The sequence below is a fragment of the Micromonas commoda genome, chromosome 6, assembly GCF_000090985.2.
Source record: "Micromonas commoda chromosome 6, complete sequence".
Taxonomy (NCBI): domain Eukaryota; kingdom Viridiplantae; phylum Chlorophyta; class Mamiellophyceae; order Mamiellales; family Mamiellaceae; genus Micromonas; species Micromonas commoda.
In genome coordinates, this window is record NC_013043.1 from 640,870 (window position 1) to 658,029 (window position 17,160).

Here is a 17,160-nt window from a genome sequence, read left to right on the forward strand (position 1 = left end):
AGCACGCGTTTCAGGCGCACCTCTCGCTCTCGCTTCACTCGCTCCGATCCGCAAACTCGAAGTCGGACAAGAGGCGGACGAAGAAGGCGGCGAAGCACCTCGCCAAGGTGGTAAATCCGCTCAGCTTCCTGTTACATCCCGTGGGGATACAGGCGCTGCACGCCTTCGTCTTAGACGAGCTCGTGCCGAGGTACGACGAGTCCGTTCCGAGGTTGATGGAGGCGCTTCGAGCCAACCTGGGCGTGGGCGCCGTCGTCGAGAGAACCGGGAGAGACGGCGATTCCAACGCGGATTCCAACGCGAAAACCGCCAAAACTTCCGGAAGGAGGGCCGGAAAGGCGGTCAACGCCGGCGTGTTCTCGCCCGGGGTGGTCGCCGGGAGGAAGACCGCGGGCGGCGGCGGCGGCTCGGACGAGTACGGCGGGGAATCCGGGGAGTCCTCGGAGGCTCCGGGCTCCTCGCGGCGAGACGCGCCGGGTGGTGCCGGCAAGCCCGACCGGGAAGCCCAAGCCGGTTCGTTCAAGATGCCGAATCCCAAGACGGGGGTCAAGTGGCACAACCTGTTCCGCAGCCGCGCGGGCCCCGCGAAGCGCGAGGTGCGGATGGCGCCCGTGAAGTCCGCCGAGGAGCTCCGAAAAGCGCAGGACGAGGAGGCGGCGGCGCGACGAGAGAAGGAGAAGCGCGCGCTGTTTCTGCGCGAACAGCGGCAACGGCAGCAGCCGGCGCAGCGCGAGAAGTTGCTCATGGTTCCGCCCGGGTTTCAGCCCACGCCGGACGCGGGTAACCGCAAGGTGATGCAGATGCCCGCGCCCAGGAACCTTGCGCTCGCCGCGTTTGGCGCCGGACCGGGATCACAGACGGCGATGACACCGGGGCGGCAGGCGGCGATTGCCGCCATGCAAACCCCTCTGCCGAACCGGAACCGCCGCGAGTCGGTCTCGATGACCCCGGGACCCCGGGGCGGGCGGTTGAGCGAGATCATGAGCACGCCGATGGCGATGAGCACGCCGCGTTCCTCCGGGGGACGGGGCACCGCGCCGCCTGGGAGCAGGGGCGCCGCGATGCTGCAGCAGGCGATGTGCACGCCGGCGAGAGAGACTGTTGTAGCGGAGACTCCCGCGGGATCTCGCGGGATGGTCGTCGCCGCGACGCCTCTTCACAGTCGCGACGGCGGAGGCGTTGGGGCGCAGCAGCAGCAGCGGGTGGGCGCGCGGAAGGGTATGTTGGGTTTCGGCGCGATGGTTCGCGAGGCGAGGGAGGCTGAGGAGGAGCAGGCGCCTTCGAAACGCGCGAAGAAGATGTTCACCTTTGGCGGGCGCGGCGACTGATGTTGGCAGTTATTAGACACCGATGGACGTAGAATTAGAAGAGCGTCGGGGGATGGAATCACGGGTGCCACGTGCGAGTCCTGAACCCCGCGCCGAGCGCCTCCGCCAGCTTTCTCGCCGCCGCCACGTCCACCCCGGGCCGCTCGACGACGGTGGCCTCCACCTCCACCCCGGCTTCTGCCAGCGACGCGATGAACCCGCACACGGTGGCGTGGTCGCCGCTCTCCGGTCGCATGAGCTCGGCGTACTGCGTGGGATCCGCGGTGGCGAGGGCTACGGTGGCCTTACCGATCCCGGCGTCCGCCAGCGCCACCGCGGCGGACGGCGGAAAGAGCCCGTTCGTGCTCACTCTGAAGGGCACGCCGTGTCTGGATTCGTGAACCTGCTCTATGGTTTCGCGTATCTGGTCCATACGGAGAAGGGGTTCGCCCATCCCCGCGAAGACCACCCCGGGGTCGTTCTCCCCCATGCCGACGATCTCCAGCTTCTCGTAGAAGAGATCGACGACGTCCGCGAGCTCCTCGGCCTCGGGTTCCACGCTCAGGCTGTGAGGGGGATCGCGATAGGGAACGAAAAAAGATTCGGGCGGCATGGCGAAGCCCGGGCCCCGAGTCTCAATGATCGTCGCGGCGTTGCTGCGGTTGGTCATGGCGAGGTAAAGGGTACGACCGAGCACGTACGCCACTCCGGGGCGCGCGGCGGCCGCGGCCACGCTCCCCGCGTTCGCGGGGTTGAACACCATGCGCGAGAGTTGTGTTTTCCGTTTAACAATCTCAGCTACCTACACTTGACGCTTACGGCTTTGGGTAAAGGCTCTCTGCCGTCATCGTCGCCGTGCTCGTCGCCCTCGGCCCCGACCCGCCGAAGAACACCAGCGCGAACATGTACAGATGCAACACGCACGTGTACGCCACCGCCGCCGCCCGTGCGCCCCCGTGCCTGCTCACCGCGCGGAGACCCTCCAGCGCGAGCGCGTCAACCGCCCCCGCCAAGTTGGACACCCGCCGAGCGCGGTCGCCCCCGCCCAACGCCTTCGCGGCGATGTCGTACGCGAGCTGCTTGGGCGCGTACCGTCCAGTCTCGGCGAGACCCGCGATGAGAACGTCGTCGTCGTCGTCGTCGTCTACGCCCGCCGACCCGTACCGGTACCCGGCGGCGGCGGACTCCACCGCGCCCGCCTCCTCATCCGCGAAGCGTCCGTTATTTTCGTCGGCGTTTCGTCGCGCCGTCTCCAGGCGGAACACGAGCGCGCTGCGCGACGCCGCGAGCGCCTCCGCGCGGGTCTGCTCGGCGATGAGCGCCTCCGTCGCGGTCCTGAACGCGACGTCGAGGCGGAGCTGGTCGGTCGCATCCTCCGCGGAAACGTCCGGAACCCCCGAGGAGGAAACGTCGGCGGAAGACGCTATTCGACCCGCCGCCGCGTCGTTGGCGTCGCGAAGCCGGCGGAGGGATTCCTGCAGCGCCGCCGCCTCCGCCTCGGCGTCCGACGCGCCGGTTCCCGTCCCCGCACCGCCCGTTACGTTCGACCGTTTCTTTCTCTCGGCGAGAACCCCCTCCGCGCGTTCCCTGCGCCGGTTCGCCGCGACGATCCGCCGGCGAAGTTCCCGCGCGTTTCGATCCAATCGTTCAAACTCGTCCGCCGCGTCGTCCCTCCTCGCGGTGACCTCCGCCAGGCGTCGCTGCTCCGTCGCGAGTGCCCTCGCGCGCGTCCCGCCCTCCTGTGCCACCTCCGCGACGCGCTCCTCCGCGTCCTCCCGCGTCAGCTTGTGCGCGACGCGCTCATCCTCCAACGCCGCCGCCGCCTTCGCCGCCCTCGCCGCTAACGCCTCCAGCGCGCGCGCCGAGGACGCGGCGCGCTGCTCGCGCGCGGCGATCGCGCGATCGGCGCGGTCCTCCGCGTCTCGCGTCTCCTCGGCACGTCGCGTTCGAAGCGCCCTGGCGTGCGCGAGCAGCGCGACTCGCTTGACCCGTCGCTCGAGCTCCGCATCCGCATCCGCCCTCTCTCGCGCGGCGGCGAACGCGGGTGTTCCCTCGTTCACGCGTTGGTTCGTCGTCCGTCGTGACGCGGGAGGTTCCGGTTCCGGTCGTTTCGAGTCCCCGGCGGTATCTTTCGCGGTATCTTCGGCGGGGTCCGGCGGGTGTGTCGCGGGCGGCGGCGCCGGGGCGGATGGGTCGGACTCGGCTCGCGGGATCCGCTCGGCGGGTCCGGTTCGAGTCCCTTCCGTCGGGGGTTCCGGAACGAGTCCCGCGACGATTCCCTTGGCGTTCGCCGCCGCCGCCTCGCGCGCCAGTCTCCTCTCCCTCAGCAGCTCCAGCTGCGTCTTCTTCTTTGTGGGCTCAGCGGACGCGGGCGTTGGGGCGGTCGGAGGTTGGACGATTTGTGGGACGATTTCTGGGTCGGCGTCGACTCGACCCGCGTCGTCCCCGACCGTCCCGGTCGGCGCATCGCTCGAGGCTTTCGACTCGGCGGGAACCGACGGTGCGACCTCGATCGCGTTCGCGCCTCCGGCGCCCGAAGCTTCCCCTCGAGGCCTCGGTACCTGCCGCCGCGGCTGCTGCGGATCGCCCCCCGCGCCAAGCCCGAGCTCGCTCGCCTTCTCCGCGATCTGCGCTTTGGTCTCCTCGAGCCGATCTTTGGCCTTCTCCAGCGCGGGCGCCGCGGCGGAGTCGACCTTATTGAGCGCCTCGGTGAGCCTGGCCTCGGCCTTGGCCGCCGCCTGGGCCAGCCACGACATGCCCGCCGCTCGAGACAGTGCCCTCTGATGAGAAATTTCGGGACCTGACTTGGCAAATCCGCGTCACCAACGGGCACTAAACGGGGTCACCGAAAGGACGCGGGGCGCGCGCGCGACGTTCGCCACCGAGATGACGCGGCATTCCGCGTCGTCGTAGGACACCTCAGAGGCGATATACGCGTGAGGGACACCCGGGATGGGCAGAGGGGGCAACCGCTCGCGCTACGCCGCGGGTGGGGGCGACTCGGACTCCGACATGGAGCCCACGACCCCCAGCAAGAAGGCGGCGAGCAAGAGCCCCTTCGCCTCCCTCTCCGCCATCGCGAGCCGCACGCTGCGATGGCGAACGCGCGCGGCCAAGGACGACAGCTCGGACTCCGATTCCGACGACGACGTCGTCGACAAGCGCACCGGCGAGATCAAGACCAAGGAGGACCTCGCGCGCGAAAGGGGCGAGTACGTTCCACCGAGCGTCGAAGAGGCACTCGAGCACCGGGACGAGGAGCACCCGAGGATACAGGGCGCGCGGGGTCTGGAGCCCTACCCGCTCAAGATCGGCATCGGCGACATGGGAGTCGAGTTCGGACCCGGCATCGCGCTGTACTTCAACTTTCTACAGTGGATGTCCGCCATGTTCTTCATCCTCTTCCTCCTCAACATGCCCACCATCATGATTGCGCACGCCGCCAAGTACTTCGGGCCGTACTCGGCCGCGAGGAACAGCACGGGATTCCAGCAGATGTGGGAGGCGGAGTACGACATGGCTTCCACGACGTTCGGGAGCATCGCGCCGGACGACGTCGAGGAGGGCGACTGGCTGAGATACTCCAACCCGGACCTCGGCTTGGAGCTGTCGCTGACCAAGACGGATTTCCTCTACGGCGCCGCCGCCGCGGACATTCTCGGTTGCGTGCTGTTCCTCGTCATGTGCGCGTTCTTCAGCCGGCGGCAGAGACAGATCGTGCGAGCTGTGGACGAGGACTCGATCGAGATCACCGACTACAGCGTCATGATCAAGGGTCTGCCCGAGGACGCGACTGACAAGGAGGAGGTTCGGTGTTTTTTCGAGCTCAAATTCGGGAAGGTGGTGGACGCCGTGCTCGCGAAGAACGACGGGGTGCTTCTTTACTACTACAAGAAGAGGAGCGCGCTGGCGATGCAGCACGACGTGGCAAAGAGCAAGTACATCAAGACCGGGAAAGGGGAGAAGACCATCGATAAGCTGGAGGACAAGATTGCCGTGGTTGACGACAAGATCATCAAGCTCAAGATGAAGAAAAACTTCAAGACCAAGCTCGCGTTCGTAACCTTCTCCGACGAGGAATCGTGGGTGGAATGTCTCAGGGCGTCGCCCAGAAGCTGGCTCGGCCGTTGGCTGATGCGATCCGAGGCGCGGTTCCGAGGTAAATTCGCGTACCAGGTGGAGGAGGCACCCGCGCCGACGGATGTCATGTTTGAAAATTTGGACGTCCCCGAGCGGAGCAGGTACTGGCGGCGGAAGGTCATCTCGCTCGTCACCTTCGTCCTCCTCCTCGCCTCCTTCGGCGCAATCACGGTGCTCTCGGGGGTTAAAAACGAGCTCAGCGCCAACACCGCGATGGACGACGCCAAGCTGGCGTTACAAATCGGCGGACCGGGCGGGGGTCAATTCGCCACCCCGGAGAGCGTCGCGCTCGGCGGCGTCGACCCTTCGCTCGTCACCCTTCGCCCCGATTTCAACGCGACGAGCGACTTTCGTGACGTGTGTAAACCCGAGCTGTCGTCGTGCGAGGTGACGTACTCCGAGCCCGGGCTGCTCGCGATCATGCCGTGGGGCACGGCGCTGTCGGTGGTTCCGCTGGCGAACACGATGAGCCAGACGGAGAAGGACGTCAAGGTGAAGACCATCGTGAAGGAGATGACCGACTGCGGGGTGTCGCTGGAAGGGTGCTCGCCGGCGAGGGTCGACGCGGGGGTGAGGGAACGGCGCAGGTGCCACGCGTGTTACTGCGCCGGGCGCCAGTACGCGCTCAAGACGACCACCACAGAAAGGTGGAAGGCGGGCGACCCGGCTATTCAATACGCGTCGGATCTGGAAATCGCGACCCTCCGCGAGCAGTGCAACGATTTCCTCGCCGCGCCGTCCTCGCTGGAGTCTCTTCTCGTGGGCGTCGCCGTCGGCGCCGTGGCCATCGTGAACTCCGTGTTGAAGACGGTGGTCAAGTCCATCTCCTCGTACGAGAGACCCGCGAGTTTCATCGAGCAACAGCGGAAGGTGGCGGAGAAGGTTTTCGTCGCGCAGTTTTTCAACACGGCGATCGTGTCGCTCGCGATCAACGCCGCGCTGCCGGAGCTGCTGGAGGGGATACCCATCGTGTCGAAGCTCATCCTGAACGGAACGCATCGCGATTTCGACTACCTCTGGTACAAGAAGATCGGCGGTCCGCTGCTGTTCACCATGTGCATCAACACCGTCGGGCCAATCGGCGGGAACATCGCGGCTGAGGTCACCGGGTTCATCAACAGGTGCACCGGCAAGTACACCAAGTGGACGCAGCGCGAGCTCAACGAGGCGTTCACCGGGCCGGAGTTCGACATCGCCACGAGGTACGGAGAGGTTCTCATGTGCATCATGGTGACGATGATGTACGGAAGCGGCATGCCTCTGCTTTACGCGTTTGCATCGTTTTTCTGCCTCGCCATCGGCTTCTTCGACAAGAGGTTCCTCCTGAGGGTGTGCCGGCGCCCCCCGAGGTACGGCACCGCGTTGGCGATGCTCGCGCTCGCCGTCGCGCCGTGGGCGGCGTTCGTGCACCTTCTCTTTGGCATGTGGATGCACACGCACTTTCTAACGCCGCTCATCACGGAAACGGCGGGGGTCGGCGACGAGTACGCAGACGCCGCGTTGTCCGCTACGGGCGGCGGGGCTGCAAACGCCACGGATAGCGCTTTCAGCGGCCTGCTCTCCTCGGGCGCGACGCTCCAGGACTTGTTGGACATCGCGAACAACGCGAGTGCGGCGGCGCAGGATGCGGCGGCGACAGAGTACCCACCGATTCTGAGCGAGATTTCAAGGCGAACGATGCAGACAAACGGGTTCCCGTTTTTCCTGCTGGCGATCCTCTTCATCGTGGTGAACGTCGTCGTGAACGTGGTGTCGCAGTTCTGGAAAGCGATCACCACGTTCTTACCGTGCATCAACGCGTTGCCGTGCTTCAGGGAGGAGGCGGACTACGAGGGCGTGCCCACCTTTGAGGATGCCTTCATGATGGACAAACTCATCGGTGCGCACACGTACGAGATGCGGGAGATGCCGATGTACAAGAAGTTCTTCTTCGAGGGCAAGGGTGGATTCAAGGAGAGGGCCGCGGGAGATCAGGCTGATCCTGACACGCCCTTCAAAAAGGGCGAGGATCCGTACAACGTGGAAGTTGACGATGACACCGACGACGAGGACACCATGGCGGATATCGCGGCGATGCTGGGCAAGCCGGCTGAACCGGCAGCCGCGAACGGCGGGGTCGGCGCGGCAGGAGGAGGAGGCGGCGGTCTCGGCGGCGGTCCCGGCGGCGGTCTCGGCGGCGGTCTCGGCGGCGGTCTCGGCGACGGATTAGGCGGGGGTCTCGGTGGGGGTCTCGGCGGGGGCCTGGGCGGGGGCCTGGGCGGGGGCCTGGGCGGCGGGCCCAGGGGCGGCGGCCCGGGGATGGCCCCGCCGGCGCCTCCGGGCGGATGGGGCAGGCCGGTTTCCGCGCCGGCGGGGACGGGTCCGCCGTCCAGGGTCGGTCCGCCGGGGGGCAGGGTAGGACCTCCCGGGGGTAGGGTCGGTCCGCCGGGCGGGGCTCCCGCGCGCTTCGGTCCCTCGCGCGTCGGCCCGGGAAGACAGTAGCGTACCATCGGATAGAGCCGGTTAGGATGAAAATATTAGTCGTGTTACAGTTATGGTCGAACGACGCTATCCGCGCAGCCGCACGTCTGCCGAGGAGCTCCTTTTCGGACCTGAGAAGTCTTAAATCATCGGGAACCCGCCTTCAAATGGTTGCTACACCCTGAATGCGGCGAGGTTCCGTCACTGGACGTCTACTCCTTGGCGACTCGCTGCGCCCGCGAGGTTTTCAATTTCGCGGAAGACTACGTCACCGGCTCGGAAGCCGAGGCCCGAGCTCGCGCGCCGGTTGGCGGACGAGCTGACGGTCACGTGCGATGAACCCAACGCACGTCGCCTCGTCTCCCGCGCGAAGTTGCCGGGTTTTTACTTGGCCTTCACCGGGAACTTAGCAGGCTGCGACTTCTTCGCAGCCTTGCTCGCGGGCTTGGCCGTGGGCTTGGCGTCGTCGCGGCTAAGCTTGATGCCGGACCACACGCCGGTGCCCTGCATGGAATCGGTGGCGCCCACCGCGTACCGCGCTCCGTCGAACGCGGTCTTCATGGTTCAGAAAATAGGCATGGTTTGAGTTGAGGGTGTGTGCAACGACGAGGGCCGCGCGCGCGTTTGTGCCGGCTCCTCGAGGGCCACACTTACGTGGCGATATCTGGGCTCGACGTTGAACGAGAGCCTCAGGATTTAGCTCATATGGATACGCAGTCAGAAAAGTAGAATTAGATGAAATAGCTTGAATGTGCGATGGTATCAATACCATTTCATTCGTCTTTGAAACATATTTAGCGTTAACTTAGGATTTCAACAACCTCGAGGGCCGCTCGCGCGCCCTCCCCCCACCACCGCACCACGGCCCGTCGCGCCCGCTCACAGCACCTGCACGAGCTCAACGTCGAACTTGAGCGTCGCGTCCGGTGGAATCAGGCCGCCGCCCGCGCCCCTGCTGCCGTACGCCAGGTTGGCGGGAATGGTGAGCACGCGCTTGCCCCCCACCTTCATCGGGGGCACTCCCTCGCCTCCGAGGATGCCCTCGTCCCAGCCCGCGATGACCTCCCTGACGCCAACCTTGAACGTGAGCGGGGAGCCGCGCGAGTAGGAGCTGTCGAACACGCGCCCGTCGAGGAGCCTGCCGGTGTAGTGCGCCTTGATCAGCGACCCCTTCGACGGGGTGATCCCGGAGCCGACGACGGACTCGCAGAACTGGAGGCCGGACGCGCCGGTCGTGACCTCGCCGGTGCACTCAAACTCGGGGAGACCGCGCGCGAGCGCGGGGGCTGCCTGGGAGAGCGCCGCGGCGGCGAGCACTGCGGCGGCGACAGCCTCGCGGCGCCCCGAGGAAACCTTCTTCTCGTCGGACCCCGCGGACGCGCGCGCGGGAGCCGCGGCGCGGCGGGAAGAGGACCCAGCGCGGCGGGAGGAGGACACGACGGGGCTCGCGGCGATGCGGAATGAGGCGGAGAGGGCGGACATTGTTCTTGCACGTGTCGTGTGGGGACGCGCTTGCGTTGTGAACTGGACAATCGGGGGCATCTGCCACGTCATGAATTTTGGATAACTTTTGAGGATCGTCGGCAAAACGTCTCAAGTTTGGCACCCACGCGCAGAAGACAGAGGGAGCTCGTGGGCGAGGGATCGCGACTAGTCAATAATCAACTCGCAACGTCGCAATGTAGACTAATGATAAACCTACAAGTGGCCGATCTTATCGCCCTTCATCAGATCTGCCCAACGGCGTTCATATCCGAGGAAGAGTTCAGCGGCAGAGCGTCAAAGTACTTGAACTCTCCGTCGGCCATCTTGTACCTAGACCTCTCCGCCAGCGTCTTCGTCCCGCCCCTGTTCTTCTTTCCCGCAGCCTTGTACGACACCTCGTACGTCACGAACGTCTCCCCGTCGCCCTCTTTGGTTCCCTTCACCCGAAGAGACGTAAACTGAACTTTCTTCATCGTGGCGTCGGCATCTTTCTCTAGCTGTGCCCTCGCCTCCGCCGGGTCGTCCTTGCGCTTCATGTCCTTGGAGTCCGGATGCGTGGATGCAACGATGTATTTGGGCACGTTCTTGACGTAGGCGCTGAACCGTGCGCGGACGATGGCCTCGGGGGTGATTGAGTCGGCGGGCGCGGCGCCGTCGTGATGGGGTCCACAGCAGACGGAGTAGTCCTTTCCGCTGCCGCACGGGCACCGCGGGTCGACCTTCGCGTCGCCCGCGGAATCTGTGCCGTCATCCATGAGCTCCGCGAGCATGCCCTTGCGACCCATGCACACGGAGACGTCGCGGTGACGGCCGTGAGCAGAAACGAGGGTCACAGCACCGCTTCGGGGTTCTAGGGATTTGGCTCCCGAAAACACGCCACGCGCGGGTTGGGTCGCGCGAGAGGCGACCGAGCCGCGAGCTGGGACGACAAAAGTGCGACAGATTGCGCTCGACATGATGCCTTTGATTGGGACGCGATTGGATACGAGGTCGCGGGCGGGACCGCGCGACGGGTTGTGACGGGCGAGCGACCCTCGGAGCAGGAGCCGTCGCTCAACGTGCTGTGAGATAAAAATCTCGGACAGGCTACTGCTGACTCGGCAGTAAATTGTTAACATGGGTTGACGCCCTGGGTAGACGCGCCCGGCACAAAACGACGCGCAATGGCGGACTGGTTCGTGGCGCAGTTCCTTGATGAATGGGAAGTCCATAGGGGTACCTCCTCTGACGTTCTGAAGTACAACAAGCGGTGCTTGGAGTCCGACTTTCACGACTCCGTCACAGCTAAGCTTCAGTGCCGTGGTCCAGCGTGGCCGGGCGACACACCATGCCGGGTCGCCGACAGGCTGATGAACCAGTTTCACAACGAATTCATCCGCATTCGCTCCTACGTGGAGTTGGGCGACGCGCGCAAACTGGTGACGGATCAGGACAGGCTGGCGCATTTCCTGCTGAGGTCCAGGGAGCTCGTCGCGATGGAGGCGGGGGCCTGCAACTTTCGACGACTGGAAACTATCAAAAACCCGTTCCTCTCACCTGGCCAGTGCAGGGAGTGTGTTCGAAAGGACGACCTCGGGATGCTGAAGATGCGAGATGTGGAGGTGATCGAGTCGAGGCGGATGCAGCTCATGGGCGCGCTTCAGGGGCTGCGCATGAAGGACGGGAAAAGCGTGGAGGAGACAGTTGCGGAAATAATCTGCGGCAGACTCGAGAAGAAGACAAAGTTGGTCAGAGAGTAGAGTGGAGGATGTAACATTCATCGCGTGACACGAAGACGCCTAAAAGTCGGGAAACATGTCGCCGTACATCGGGCACTCGCGCGACGGAGGTGGCACGAGCTCCTGGTCCCTCGGGGTGATACGGAGCGCCTCCTTTGAACCGCCGGCAGCATCCGGCGTGAACGGCGGAGGATACTCCATTCGAGCCAACGCTATCCAATCCAAATCTCGGAACCACGCGGACGTTTTGACCCCACCCGCGCCGTCCCTGAGCACACCCAGTCTCTTGTGCTGGTTCTTTTGGAGTAAGCCCTCGACGAGCGCCCGGAGCTCAGGGGAGAACCTTTTGGCCGCGCCATCGAAGGACACCGGCTCGTTTAGGATCTTTTTGCGAATGTCGCCCTGCGTCTCCCCATGGAAAGGAAGCGTGCCGTTCGACGCGAGTTCGTAGGCCAGACATCCCAGCGCCCACCAGTCAACCGCCTTATCGTGACCGCCGTGCCCCCAAATCTCCGGCGCGAGGTACAGTGGGGTACCGCAGAACGTGAAGGTTCGTTCACCCGGCGCCAGGAATTTGGACAGGCCAAAGTCCACCAGTCGCAGGTACCCGTCGTTGGCCAGCATGAGGTTCTCCGGTTTGACGTCCCTGTACGACACTTGCCTCTCGTGCATGTATTCGAGCATCAAAACCACCTGCGCTACGTAGAACGCGGCGCCTCGCTCGGAGAACTCGAAGTTTTGCATGCACCAGTAAAGCTCCAAGCCCGGGATTAAGTCCAGCACGTAGTAAACGTGGTCGGCGGCTTTGAAACAGGCGTGAAGCCGGGTGATGAAAGGGTGATCCAGCGCCATCATCACGTCCCTCTCGTTCCGCACGTTATGAACCACGTTGTTCTTGACCATCTGCTCTATGGGAACAACCTTGAGCGCGTATGACCGTCGAACCTTCGCGCCGTTGGTCCCGATTAATACCCGCGCCGTGACGTGGAAAACCCGACTGAACCCGCCCGAGCCGAGCGTCGCGATGAGTTTCAGCGAAGGAGGCACGACCCTGTCTTTGGGTCTCACGCGCGCGGGTGACGTCTTCGAGTGAGACGCGCCGGCGCCGTTGGGCAGACCGCGACCGTTATAACCGTTATAACCGTTATAACCGTCGGATCGAGCCGAGTCCGGAGCGGCGGCGGTTTCGGTTTCGTCGCCGGAGAGGGTCGAGATCGCGCGCCGCAGTCGACCCGACGCCGCCGCCGGGGGCACGAGCAGCACGGACTGGGTGAGCGCGGCGACTTTGGCGTCGATCGCCCATCCGGGTTCCGCCCACTCCTCCCCCAGCAGCGTCCTCGCGACCGCGGCTTTTGAGGGTAGATATACTCCCCCGCTCTTGACCACCTGCCTTCGCGTCAGATTTTTGTCGCCCTTGCGGACGCGGGTGACGGAGACGACCGTCCCGGAGACCAGCACGCCCACGAACACGCCCGCGGGCGCTTCGTCCCCGTCCGCGAGCACCTCCCCGGCTTTGCAGCACCGTATCTCGAGCTCATCGGCGAGCGCGGCTGTCGCGTTTTCGCCCTCAGCCGACGACGGATCCGTTCCGTTTGCGGCTAAACACTTTTCGACGGCGGTTCTCTTCCACGCCCGCTGAACCTCGCCGAGTGACCCGACGGTCCTCGCGATGGCGTCCCTCGAGAGCGTCACCGCGGACGCCAGCCCCTCCGCGCGAACCCCCAACCCCCTCGGCTCGTTCGTCAGCAGGGAAGATTCTCCAAAGTATTCGCCGCGGGTCCATTTTTTCTTCCCCGCCGCCCGCGCCATTTCGTCGCCCCCGCGAAGGAGGCTGCCGTGCGCCGCCAGGGCGCGCCTCTCGCCGACGCCAACGCCGGCGCCAAACTCCTCGAACGTCCCCTCGTCCACGATGAACAGACACTCCGGGGGCATGCCCGCGCGGATGACCTCGTCCCCGTCGCTAAACTTTACGAGCCGCGTCGCCTCCGCGAGGGCGGCTATCTGCTTAACGTCCAGGTGCGCGAAGAGCGGGACGTTCGCGATGTCTGCGCCGTGAAGCGCAGCCTTGATCGAGGGACCCGCGATCGCGGTGAACGCGTCGCGGGTTATCGCGAGCAGAACGCAGTCCGTCGCCGCGATCGCGTCCGCGGTTCTTCGCCCGTCGTCGTTCAGCAGCGCCACCTCGCCGAAAACGTCCTTCACACCGAAGCGCCTCACTTCCTCGCCCCCCGCGGCGTGCACCGATACGATCCCAACCTCCACCACGTACAGCGCGTCTCCCACGTCCCCTCGCACGAATATCGTCTCGCCGGCGCGATACCTCTGCGGCTCCGCGGACTCCGCCACGCGTCGCAGCGTGGTCGCGTCGAGCGCCCTCAGCGTGGGCGACGCCGACACCAAATCGAGCCTTCGCCTGGCGTCGGCGTCAGCCTGCGCGGCTCGTACGAGGTCGTATCGCTCGCGCTTGAGCTCGAACGCTCTGCATTTACTCGTACCCGCGGCTCGTACCGTAGCGGTGCGCTCGGTGTTGTACATGAGGCTCACCTCTCCGAAGGGATCGCCCGGCACGAGCGTCTTCACCGTCGAGCCGTCGACGACGACGTTGGCGGTACCCGACGCCAACACGTAGAACGCGTCGTCGTCTCTCGCGCCCTGAGTGACGATCGCCTCTCCCGGCTCGAACGACACCTCGCGCATGGCGTCCTCGAGCTGCGCCGCGACGGACTCGCTCACGTCGTCGAACAGCGGGCACGTTCGCAGGCCGCGGAGGATGAGGTCACGATCCTCCGCGGACTTTGGCGAGTGATACGACGAGGAGCGGGCCCGCGTCGCGGCGTCCGCGCCGGGCCTCGCCGTGGCTACCGCCTTGTTCCGCAGGTGGAAGTGGTCGCGAACTTTACCCCAGAGCTTCTTCTTGGACGAGCCGCTGCGCAGGGTGACCATTCCACGGGCGGGCTCCAACGTGGCGGCGGAGAGCTCGCGCTCCATCTGGTCCTCATCCGCCCACCGGATGACGCCGGGGCTCTGTTTCGCGGCGGTGCCGTCGCGGGGTGGGAGCGGGGCCGGCGCCGGCGAGTCGCCCTCGTCGTCGCTGCGTTCATCGTCAGGGGAAAAGTTAGTTGGAGGTGGCGGGGGCACGTTTCGTGCTAATCGTAAACCCGCGCGGGAGAACCAGCGGCCGGGAGCGCACCTCGGGAGCATCTTATCGCCGGGGACCCACACATCGGAGGCACGGACGCCCCCACTGCGCCGCCCGCACAGGCCCATCGTGCCCGGATACGCTGGGTGGGCGCGAGCTGCGCCGCTCGCTCTATAGAATAAAAAAGTTCGGCCCGGCACTTGATAACGCCCGAAGATGCGCCGGCGTCCCATATCCGGACTGCCGGACCATATCCTAAAACGAAAACTTCGGCCGGACAAAAAACGGCCGGTCGCAACAAAAAAGCGGCATCTCGGAGACCATCAGTGAAGCCACGGCGCCGGAGCACAACGACCTACGCCCCGTCGCATAGGCCGTGACCACGATCCGAATCGGGCACCGAAAAGAGCTCGTGAGGATCTAGGGAGCGCGGGTCGGATCCATCGAGATCGTCCACGCAGTGTCCCTGTGGAAGGCCCGGAACCCTTGTTTTGGCCATCGGGTGTTACAAGAGGGCGCGGAAGAAGATTTATTTGGCGATTGTCGGCGGGTGAAGAGACATGACGAGCTACGAGGACAACTTCTCCATGGACGAGGCCACCTCGGTGTACAACGGCACCGAGGAGACGCTAGCGGGTAACTTCATCCACAAGCCGGGCGACGGCTCCGGCGACTGGACCATGAGCGACTCGTGGGACATGTTCGTCAAGTGGGAGGACAACCCGCTGATGTACCTCTTCGCCACGTTCACTCTCATGTCCATGCTCATCTGGATCGGGTTCGCGGGAGATAATCTGCAGCACCATCGTTCTTACGGCTCACTTTCCTTCGCGGGCGGGGCGACGCACAAGCAACTCTGGGAGAACTCCTTCGGCGGCGGCGGATTCGTTCTCATGGTGTTCAGGGTGGCAGCCTTCTGCTTCTGCCTGTGGTTTTCTCTCACGCAGATCATCCAGCCGAACGTCGACGCCGGCAACAAGGTGACGGACTACATGAACTTCCACGACTGGAGCTTCTATTGTCTGACGATCTTCTTCGGCCTCGGCGCGTTCGTGTCCGTGCGCGGAGTGTTCGGCGGTGACGGCGAGCGCGCGAGTCGGTACATCGGCCACAGCGGCGACTGCAACCTCGTCGGCCACTGGCTCATCACGTGGTACTCGGCGGCGTTCACCCTGTGCCTGGCGTGCGACCTGTGCGTGTGGCTCGAGATGCTCTTCAATCCGCAGTGCGTGGGTAACACGTACGGGTTCAAGATGAGCACGCTCCTGGACCCCGCGAGCAGGCTGTGCTACTTTGAGTGGAACTACATGGTTGGGTTTGTCGGGAACCTCATCTTGCTGCTGGTGGAGTCGACCTTGGGACAGTTGCCGTTCCCCAAGTGCTACCTGTCCACCCCTCTGTTCATCCTCGGTTTATTCATCACCCTGGCGTACCTGATGCACGAGTTCCTCTTCTACCACTGGCCGTACGAGCAGCTCAACTTCTACAGGTGGCAGTGCTTCTGGTACGTCAACGGATTCAACGGGCTGGTGTTCGGCACGCACTTCTTCCTCAACTGGTTCCTGAGCATGGGCAGAGGCGACCTGACCAGCGAGGACGTCGGCGACGAGCACATTCCCCTGTTCAAGGGCGACACGGCGTGAGGACGAGGAGGCGTTGGAGAATTCGGGGGGGAGGGACCTAGAACATACAGTAGGGAGTCTATTATTCATGTAAAACACGAGAACCCGTTCTGGTTGATTCTCACAGCGGCGATGCGCTCGGGGTTCCTCAACGTCGAGCCTGCCCCGAAGCGCCCCAGAAGCGCTCGAGCGACCGGGGAGATCGTCGAGGATGAGATCCAGCCCACCGCGGAGGAGGAGATCCGGCCCACGCAGGCTGGTCCGGGCAGCCAGGCAGGCACGACATCGCAATGCCAGGGACCGCCGGGGCACGACGACGAGAACCGAACGTACAAGCACACGTGCGAGAACCCGAACATCGCCGAGGACGAGATTGCGCAGTGCGAGAAGTGCGGGCGGATGGTGGGCGGCATACCGATCGGCCCGTTCGAGTGGGACGAGGAGTGGGCACGGGTCAAGGAGCCTCCGCACCCCGACACGCTGGGCAAGGCGAGGTTGCACGTGCCCGTCCCGTGCATGCCGAAGCTGCTGGCGAACGATGAGAACGTCCTCAAGGTCCTCGCGAAGTCAGCCTTCGTAGAGTACGAGGTCCAGCCCGAGGTGGAGGGTGCGGACGAACGCGACATCATCGTCACGGGCAAGCACCCCGGCATCTTGCTCTTCTACGAGAACGTGTACAGGAACATTCACAAGGAGCTCATCGAGGTTGCGAGAAAGCCGGAGAAGAGGCACAAGATCCTGTTGGAGCCGTACGAGATGGTGAAGCCAATCATCGGGAAGAAAGGGCGGAACCATCAGGCCATCGTGGACATCACCGGCGCGGTGGTGAAGATCGTCGAGGAACCCTTACCCGGCCAGGAGTTCGAGGACCTGAGGCCCGGTAACCCCGGAAAGGTGTACGCAATCGTGGAGGGCAAAGACGAGCACTGCAACGAGGCGCTCGCGATTATATACCAGTTCCTGGCGTTCGAACCGACGCCGTCCGGGATCAAGGCCGCGTTCGAGTTCGGCGAATCGTTGGTGAAGCGAGTGGAGGGCGGATACACGTGGGACAGGCCGCACTTTCACGAGACGGACGAGGAGAAGGCGGAGCGAGAGCGCCAGGGGTTCCGCAAGCCCACCGGTTTGGAGCGACAGTTTGCGGAGCAGGACCCGTTCGGCGGGTGGAGGCTGGTGAAGGCCAAGCAGAAAGATCCGATCGAGCCCGGGGACAGGAAGAAGGACAGGACGATCGTGTACTTCTTCAACGCGGTCACGGGGGAGACGAGGGATTCGATGCCGCCGAAATG

The 17,160-nt window shown here is 64.7% G+C and overlaps 9 protein-coding genes across 9 annotated transcripts; 4 read left to right on the plus strand and 5 right to left on the minus strand.

The window, feature by feature from the left end:
• The first annotated feature begins 578 nt into the window (after window positions 1-578).
• MICPUN_108447 (predicted protein) lies at window positions 579-1,410 on the plus strand. The gene has a single exon (XM_002502825.1). It carries the CDS (start codon window positions 603-605, stop codon window positions 1,326-1,328), a length of 726 nt encoding a protein of 241 aa, XP_002502871.1. The 5' UTR covers window positions 579-602; the 3' UTR covers window positions 1,329-1,410.
• A 712-nt stretch (window positions 1,411-2,122) lies between these two features.
• On the minus strand, window positions 2,123-4,063 carry MICPUN_101009 (predicted protein; the record flags this gene model as incomplete). Its single annotated transcript, XM_002503187.1, has 1 exon — window positions 2,123-4,063. One exon carries the CDS (start codon window positions 4,061-4,063, stop codon window positions 2,123-2,125), a length of 1,941 nt encoding a protein of 646 aa, XP_002503233.1.
• Window positions 4,064-6,670: 2,607 nt separating this feature from the next.
• On the plus strand, window positions 6,671-7,490 carry MICPUN_108448 (predicted protein; the record flags this gene model as incomplete). Its single annotated transcript, XM_002502826.1, has 1 exon — window positions 6,671-7,490. A coding segment is annotated over exon 1 (784 nt), but the record flags the coding sequence as incomplete, so codon positions are not given.
• A 218-nt stretch (window positions 7,491-7,708) lies between these two features.
• MICPUN_108449 (predicted protein) lies at window positions 7,709-7,996 on the plus strand. The gene has a single exon (XM_002502827.1). The coding sequence runs from the start codon at window positions 7,746-7,748 to the stop codon at window positions 7,926-7,928; it is 183 nt and encodes a 60-aa protein (XP_002502873.1). The 5' UTR covers window positions 7,709-7,745; the 3' UTR covers window positions 7,929-7,996.
• Window positions 7,997-8,291: 295 nt separating this feature from the next.
• MICPUN_59330 (predicted protein) lies at window positions 8,292-8,468 on the minus strand (the record flags this gene model as incomplete). Its single annotated transcript, XM_002503188.1, has 1 exon — window positions 8,292-8,468. One exon carries the CDS (start codon window positions 8,466-8,468, stop codon window positions 8,292-8,294), a length of 177 nt encoding a protein of 58 aa, XP_002503234.1.
• A 318-nt stretch (window positions 8,469-8,786) lies between these two features.
• On the minus strand, window positions 8,787-9,461 carry MICPUN_59331 (peptidyl prolyl isomerase; the record flags this gene model as incomplete). Its single annotated transcript, XM_002503189.1, has 1 exon — window positions 8,787-9,461. The coding sequence occupies one exon, from the start codon at window positions 9,459-9,461 to the stop codon at window positions 8,787-8,789; it is 675 nt and encodes a 224-aa protein (XP_002503235.1).
• Window positions 9,462-9,570: 109 nt separating this feature from the next.
• MICPUN_59332 (predicted protein) lies at window positions 9,571-10,837 on the minus strand (the record flags this gene model as incomplete). The annotated part of the gene is made up of 1 exon (XM_002503190.1): window positions 9,571-10,837. The coding sequence occupies one exon, from the start codon at window positions 10,835-10,837 to the stop codon at window positions 9,635-9,637; it is 1,203 nt and encodes a 400-aa protein (XP_002503236.1). The 3' UTR covers window positions 9,571-9,634.
• A 333-nt stretch (window positions 10,838-11,170) lies between these two features.
• On the minus strand, window positions 11,171-13,807 carry MICPUN_83157 (predicted protein; the record flags this gene model as incomplete). The annotated part of the gene is made up of 2 exons (XM_002503191.1): window positions 11,171-12,161; window positions 12,996-13,807. The coding sequence occupies 2 exons, from the start codon at window positions 13,805-13,807 to the stop codon at window positions 11,171-11,173; spliced, it is 1,803 nt and encodes a 600-aa protein (XP_002503237.1).
• Window positions 13,808-14,606: 799 nt separating this feature from the next.
• On the plus strand, window positions 14,607-15,988 carry MICPUN_108450 (predicted protein). The gene has a single exon (XM_002502828.1). It carries the CDS (start codon window positions 14,810-14,812, stop codon window positions 15,890-15,892), a length of 1,083 nt encoding a protein of 360 aa, XP_002502874.1. The 5' UTR covers window positions 14,607-14,809; the 3' UTR covers window positions 15,893-15,988.
• The last annotated feature ends 1,172 nt before the right edge of the window (window positions 15,989-17,160 follow it).